Source organism: Corvus brachyrhynchos, unplaced genomic scaffold, assembly GCF_000691975.1.
Source record: "Corvus brachyrhynchos isolate BGI_N302 unplaced genomic scaffold, ASM69197v1 scaffold3, whole genome shotgun sequence".
Classification (NCBI taxonomy): domain Eukaryota; kingdom Metazoa; phylum Chordata; class Aves; order Passeriformes; family Corvidae; genus Corvus; species Corvus brachyrhynchos.
In genome coordinates this window covers 6600533-6607497 of record NW_008237619.1, presented here as the reverse complement: position 1 = coordinate 6607497, position 6965 = coordinate 6600533, and the positions used below count along the sequence as shown (strand labels likewise).

Below are 6965 nucleotides of genomic sequence, written 5' to 3'. Positions count from 1 at the left end.
GCTCACTGGGGAGAAAGTTGGTCACCATGTTGTGAAGGGTGCGTTCCTTGGAGCCAGAATCCAGCAGCCAACATGCAACCTTCAAAAGGGAGAGCTCTGTGAGACTTTTTTTTTACATTTTAGTCATAATACAATGCAAATATTTAACCAAGGGTGGTTAATTCAAGGTTATAGCACATATTATTTTTCTTGATTTGGCAGGCAAATTGCAATAATTTGTTACATCATTTCGGTAAAAACCTTCAAGAGGGCCTAAGTCACTGAAAAGCTTAATTCTTGAGAATGAAGAATTATTTCTCTCTAAAAGGAAAGTTATTTCTGTACATTTGAAAATTTTATTCTGTGTCAAATAAACACATCTTGAAGTGTCTTTTCACTTACTAAAACTTAAAGGGAATAAATATGAAAATCAGGATCAAAATATGCTTAGTCTGAAAAATTACTTCATAAAGATCAAAACTTGCTATTGATCTAGAATATTAGCCAAGCTAAACTCTCCTATGTTTTGCAGAACTGGACTTATGCCAGGAATTCTGTATGGGGTACTTTACTCCTGGTGAAGCTTAAACCCCAGTCTTCAAAGCATGTTCATTTATAGTTATATTTCAATTTCTTGTGTCAAAACAGGATGAAACACAGATATCTACACTGTCTCTGCCATGTAAGCAGAAGTAAAAAACCACAGGTGTATACATATGGGACTGGGGAAGGGGTATGTATATATTCATTGTATCATTAAAATGAACAAACATGACTATTACAAGGAAGTGTGAGGGGAAAGATGCTTTTACTGCTCTTTAATTTTATCCTAAAACTACATCTTTGAATGAAAAAAACCTATGTTTGTACTTGTGTTGAACACCTTACCTAAGTTCCTGCAGAGTTGAATATTGCCACAATGCTGTTCAGCTCATATGCAAAGCAAGCTTTAAAAATCAAAGGAATTTTCAGTGCATCTAGAACTTTTCCTAACGTGGGCAAGAAGGTGCTTTTTACCTCAAGCTAGTGTTTCATTCGAGTTACAACTAGTACCCAAACCTTTTGAAATTACAAGTAAACATGGTGGGTTTTTTGAGAAAACAGTGGTAGCAAAGAGGTCCATATGTACAGTGGGTAAATATTTTGCTTACAAAGTCTTCTGCTCTCAGAAGCAATAACCTGACCAGGAGCACTTGTAACATTTCAGTCCCAGGCTTCTTATTGCAACAAAACAGGAGTTAAGTCCTGTCCACCAGTACTGAGGAGAGATTTATCTTCATTTCCCCTGCCAAGTAAGGTATGGAATAATAATAATGTGTTAACCTCTGAAACTGCTTGTTTCTCTTGCAGGCACCATGAATATACATAGCAAAGCAAATGTCCTCTAAATACTGTTCTAGATTGCCCACTGAAAGAGAATTTCACTAAACCTCCTGACAGATGTACATATTCATACCTAAATAACAGAAGTACCAGAAGGTACTCCTGTCTTTCCACTGTTGTGTTTAAACTAGCAGTTTTACCCAAGCAAAATTTCTTAACCCTGCAAACCTTTGGGTCCTCAAAATTTCCTTCCAGGGAGATGCCACAAGCCATCAGCAGAGTTTTGTAGTGCTGAATGAAGTCATACATGATAAGTGAGCGCTCCTTCCTGGGCTTCTTCTGCAGGTACAGCTGCACATGGTTCAGTCTCTCTGCCACAGAGAGGCTTTGGTCCAAAGGTGGTGGTGCCAAACTCAGACTGATTTCTAAGGTAGGAAATATAAGCAAAAATCATCTTTTAACGCATTACATGGTAAAAAAGGCAAGAGAAAAATCTTGAATACAATCACCTAAAGCACAAAAACTACAAGTAAACTATGAAGAAATAACAATATATCTATAGCACTATTACATATTTTAGCAAACCAGACAGGCCTCCCAAAAGCAGTATGCTGTGTCTGTACTAACAAAGGATAGCCAGGAATCAAACCCCAGTCACAAGGTCACTTAGCACAGATTGGGCTATGTTCAGCATTTGAGTGTTAGATTTGTTCTGGAAAGGAAAAACTGGAAGAGACTGAAAGAGAAAAGCAAGTTAGGTAAAGAGAACATGGGAGTAAGCTAACATTTTATGCTCACAGGCCAGTGCCTGAGCCAGTTACCTGCCCATATTACACAGTAGTATGGATGTATCCACAGCAACCTGTTCAAGGGTCTTTAACATCTAAGACTGCTAAATTATTCCACCACTGAGCTGGGGTCAGGACACTCAGAGCACTTCAAGAACCTTATCTGCTGAAGGTACTTTTTTGAGATGCAGTGTCAAGTAACCCAGCACAGCCTGTCTGCTCACTTACCAGTCTGGTCTTGTATCTGCTGCAAAGAGATATAATAGGCATCTTTTCCACCCCAACACACTGCCAGTCCAACTACCAAGATGTCTTCACATCCTTGGACAGGAAACCCGTCATCTTTAACTTGCATCCACTGAGGAGAACTCACTAAAGAAATAATTTTAAGTTACTATTATAAAATGGCATCCATAAATAGAGAAGAGTTGGGTCCTGAAAACGCAAATACATACAGTTGAACCTAAAATTGAGCATTATCAAGTCTCAGTAAAGCGAAGGAGCAGAGTGTTAGTAGACGATGGAGAGCAGGTGTCAAGCATTTCCTTGACAGGTCTTTGGTGATAGTAATGAAGTGTTAGCAGCTTGTTGGTATGTGAGAGCATCTAAATATTCTTCTGTGACTGCCTCTGAACCAAGGTTAAGTATTTTCAAGTATTTTCAAAATGTAAACTTGGTTCAATATAAGCATGTGTGAAATTCAGATCAATCTCTGGGTTGTTGCAATATTGCTTCTTTTTTTCCCCCCACATAAGTATTCATATGCTGCAGTTTGCTGCTGCTTTATAAACATGCCCTTCCTTTAAAATGACAAGATTAAGCAGTTAGATTCTTTGCTGTCACATTGCCATAACAACAATAATAGCATTTCTTAACTATCAAAATAGATTTTTGACAGATAAATGTGAAATGCTTTTTAGAGTGAAAGGAAGGAATACATTTCTATATCAACTCTTGAAGAGGTTGCTAGAAAAGGCCAGAATTTGGAAGGGATGCTTTATGGGTGGTTTAATCTGAACAGGAGGAAGACTTTATTTACTTTGAGGGTGACAGAACACTGGAACAGATTGCCTAGAGAGGTTGTGGAATTTCCTTCCCTAGAGATATTCAAAATCTGCCTGCATGCAATCCTGTGCACCCTGCTCTACGTGAACCAGGTTTAACAGGGGTTTGGACTAGATAATCCCCAGAGGACCCTTCCAACCCCAAACATTCCATGATTCTGTAATATCAGTGATTTTTCTCCTTTTTTGCATATCCTTTCCTTCTCCAGGCCTGCTTTAAGCTGAAGATGCCACATGCTGTTCACAGAATAATGCACTGGAACAGGGAACTGACCTTTTTTGAATTTGCCACCAATCGTTGATTTGGGAGACAAAAGGCACTTTGTTCTTTCACATGCCACTGAGATGGAGAATCTGCTTTTCTCCTTCCATTCTGCAATAAAAGTCTGGAAAAGTGCTTTGTTGCTTGCTACATCAACAATAGTGAAACTCTCAGCACTTAAGGGAACAAATGGAAAAACATCCTGAGAGAGCTGCAGTGAAAAGCCTTGGTCTATAGTGGAATCATCTTTTATCTCATCAGTGTCAATTGGGTCTAGACACCCAAGATGGACCTGGAATGTTTTTACCTGCTGCTTTGCATTGCCCTCACTATTCCACTGTGCCTGAACCATCTGCCCTTCATTCTTGCAGGTGACTTGTCCTTTTCTTGCAGATTTCACAGGGAGAGAAACAGAACTTTTTGGAAAAAGCTCTTTGGGAGGTGTTGGAGGAATAAACCCATTGTTACTATCTGGTGCAGGACAGGATGTTCTGTTGCTTCCCTTGAGCTGAAGTGTTATGCCCTCTGTTTTCCGAAGATCTGAGTTTTCAGTTTTGTTTTCTTTAACCTTGAAAGAGCTTTTTAAATCCTGGCAAGTGGGCAAAGGCTCTGGCTCACAACAGTCGGATTCAAAAACTGGAACTGGCTCTTGACTAACAATAGGAGCAACTAACTCTCCTTTCAAACTGGAACTTGCTGAAACTGGTTCGATGCCTGAGAGGCTCGGCCATTTGTCTAATACATCCTGCAATCCTGGGCTTAGTTCAAACGAGCAGTCAGTCCACACTACTGGATGGCGTTTCTTCTCTAAAGCTTGGTGGCTTCTCTGGAGCTTTTCACCTTGATCTCCTACTAAATCCTTTGGTTTGGGGTCATTGTTACAAATCACTGGGTTTCTTAATCCTGACTGACCTTGAAATGAAGAAGGAATGTCTTTCAGAAAAGACGGGGAGTTTCCACGGCCTAAAACTTCTGCTATTACATCCGAGGATGCTTGAGACACACTGTTACACTGTACAGGATTCTCATGTTCCATCTGATTGTCATTGACATCAGATTTATTCTCAACAGGCCTTAGACTCTGCAAAACACCATCTGGAGGAAGCAAAGCCACAGGGTCCTTTCCATCAGCTTCCATCATGTGAACAGCTGAAAGGTCATTGACATTACTGAAGCTATCATCAAACAGCAAGCTATCACTCATATTTAGGCTTGTTTCAGGGACAGGCTGGCATTCTGCTTGTACAATGTGTTCCCTACCTAAATGGGAGGTTGCTTCATTCAGGTCTTTAGACACACTCTCCCCTTTCACTGAATTTTGGGTCTGGTAATCTTGTAGAAAACTGTGCAGCTGCGAGTCAGTGACTGAGAAATCGCTTTCTTTAAGGCAAGGTGCAGGTTCTATTTTCTTCACGACAGGCTGTAAATTAAGGCCTTCAGACTCCAAAACTTTATTACTACAGTGCTGAGTTGTGTTTTTTGTAATTTTATTGGTGGTGATAAGACTTGAGAAGCTCAGTTTCCTAACTGTTGCAGCCAGCCTTTTATCAGTATCATTCTCAGTCCATAAACTGCTTAGGTTTTTTGGTATTCCCTGCTGTGGTATTGCTGCCAGCTCTGAACCTTGTATTCCCTGCTGTCCTGTGATTCCAGCTGCTCCCTCCTGTTTTATTATCATCTCAGTTTGAGTATCCAACTGGAAGCTGTCTTCAAAGTCTCTAGAGTCAGAAAACAGATGAGAAGCTGGATCATTCTGAACATCATGTGCATTGCAAACACCTCTGGATTTTACTAAAGACCCTTTCAGAAAGTCCTTAGGATGACTGCTGCCTTTCTCCAGTGTTCCAGCTTGTAACAATATTCCATTGGGCTTTTCACTCCCATTTTTGCCACCATTCTGAATCTGAATATTGCAGGTTTTATCCTCACCAGGGCAAAAATGCCTATCAATCCTCACCTCAGCACAGCTCACATCTGTTTGAGTTTTATTCATTTTGTTCTGCTCACCATCAGTATTGTCAGTTCTCTGTGTCCTAGCACTACCAGGTGTTCCTCTACTTCCGACAATACTGTGTGTCTCCATAGATAGCATAGCAGGTGCCTGAAAACCTGCTCTCCCCTTAGGCATGCCTTCATTTGTGGTGGTAGGCGCTGTAAATAATCCTTCCATTTTATCTTTCCTCCCAATCTTAACTTCCCCCATCTGTACAGAATTTGAGGCTTTATGAGTTACAGAATCTGTTTCCATAAATTCCTTATTATTTTGGTTTGAAACAGAATTATCCGTAGAGATGCTAGTGTGGAAAACAGGCAGCTTTTGTATGTCTGTGCTAAGCTTATTTGAATCTTCAAGAAGTGACCCCTGCAGTTTTGAAGCGGTATTTTTGTTCCTAGTCTGGTTTAAATGCGTATCTGTGCTGTTAATCAATCGAGAGGCTGAAGACTCTGTTCTCAATGTTGGTGTTTTTCCTTGTTCAGTAAGGTGCTCTGGGATTGCTGTCCTGGAATCCATCTTGATTTTGACCAGAGAAATTTCTTCTGTGTTTTCATTGCCTCTGCAGACATTTGGCCATTTTCTAGCCCTGTATATAAGATCACCCTTGCCTTCCTCTGCTCGAGCCTGTTTCCTGCCTGGGACTTCACTCTCAAATACAGAGCTTTCTGTGCTACTGCTCAGTCGCCTTTTATATCCCTTTTTAATATTTGATAAGTCTCCAATCCGAGAACCAAGGCCATTACAGTGTTGAACTCTGCACCCTTTTTTGTTTAATACCCTTGAAGACTCAGCAGACTCCTCTCCATCTGATCTGTGCAGTCTGTCTTCCAGTTCTGACTCACTGCTGGTCACAGAGGATGTATCAGTCTCGAGAAAAGACTCTGGGTTCCACTGCACTCCCATCAGTGCCAAATCCTGCTGCAGAAGTCTCCTGGCTTCCTCCACAATGACAGAAGCTGCTTCTCCTTCAGTTAAGCCCTTCATTCCAGCCATCCAGATGCTGCGCACGGCCCGACGCTCCTCTGCTGACTCTTCATCCTCATCCACAGCCCTACGAATGCTGTGGGAAAGGCAACAGACAGAGGTGAACATTCATGCAGAACATAACAAACAAGGAGCTGGCACTATTCTGCTCTGCTCCCATTTCAACTGTCTTCACAGCTTGCTTTACAGAAGCACTCTACCTAAAATATAATGCACTTGATGTGGAAATAACTTAATTGGAAGCAACTATTTCAGTTTCCTAAATCTGAAGAGATGTCGATGAAAGATATTACTGGCTGCATACCCCAAAAGCATTGCCAGATTTCTGTGTTCAAACATACCCCAGACAAGTCCCAGTGCCCTACTAAGGCAAGATGCAGGCTTCATAGAGTCATCCCTCATGCACTGTTTTCCAAAGAAAGGAAACTTCAAGAGCATGAACCAGACAAGTATCATGGCACAGTCCAAGAGGTACTTGATCAAGGAAGCTTGTTATTGCACTAACATATAAATCACAAGAGAATCTCAAAAGATAATCAGTAATAAATCATCAACTACTTTGAACATAT

General features: G+C 40.8%; 1 protein-coding gene across 4 annotated transcripts in view; it reads right to left on the bottom strand.

Moving 5' to 3' along the window:
- The window catches only part of POLQ (DNA polymerase theta), a 49061-nt gene that overhangs the window by 18056 nt on the left and 24040 nt on the right, over positions 1-6965 (bottom strand). For all 4 annotated transcript variants that reach the window (XM_017731879.1, XM_017731880.1, XM_017731881.1 and 1 more), the window contains exons 15-18: positions 3429-6472; positions 2319-2462; positions 1531-1727; positions 1-79 (exon numbers count right to left, since the gene is read on the bottom strand). In XM_017731879.1, coding sequence (XP_017587368.1) covers positions 1-79; positions 1531-1727; positions 2319-2462; positions 3429-6472 — 3464 coding nt within the window. The remainder of the gene's footprint in view (positions 80-1530; positions 1728-2318; positions 2463-3428; positions 6473-6965) is intronic.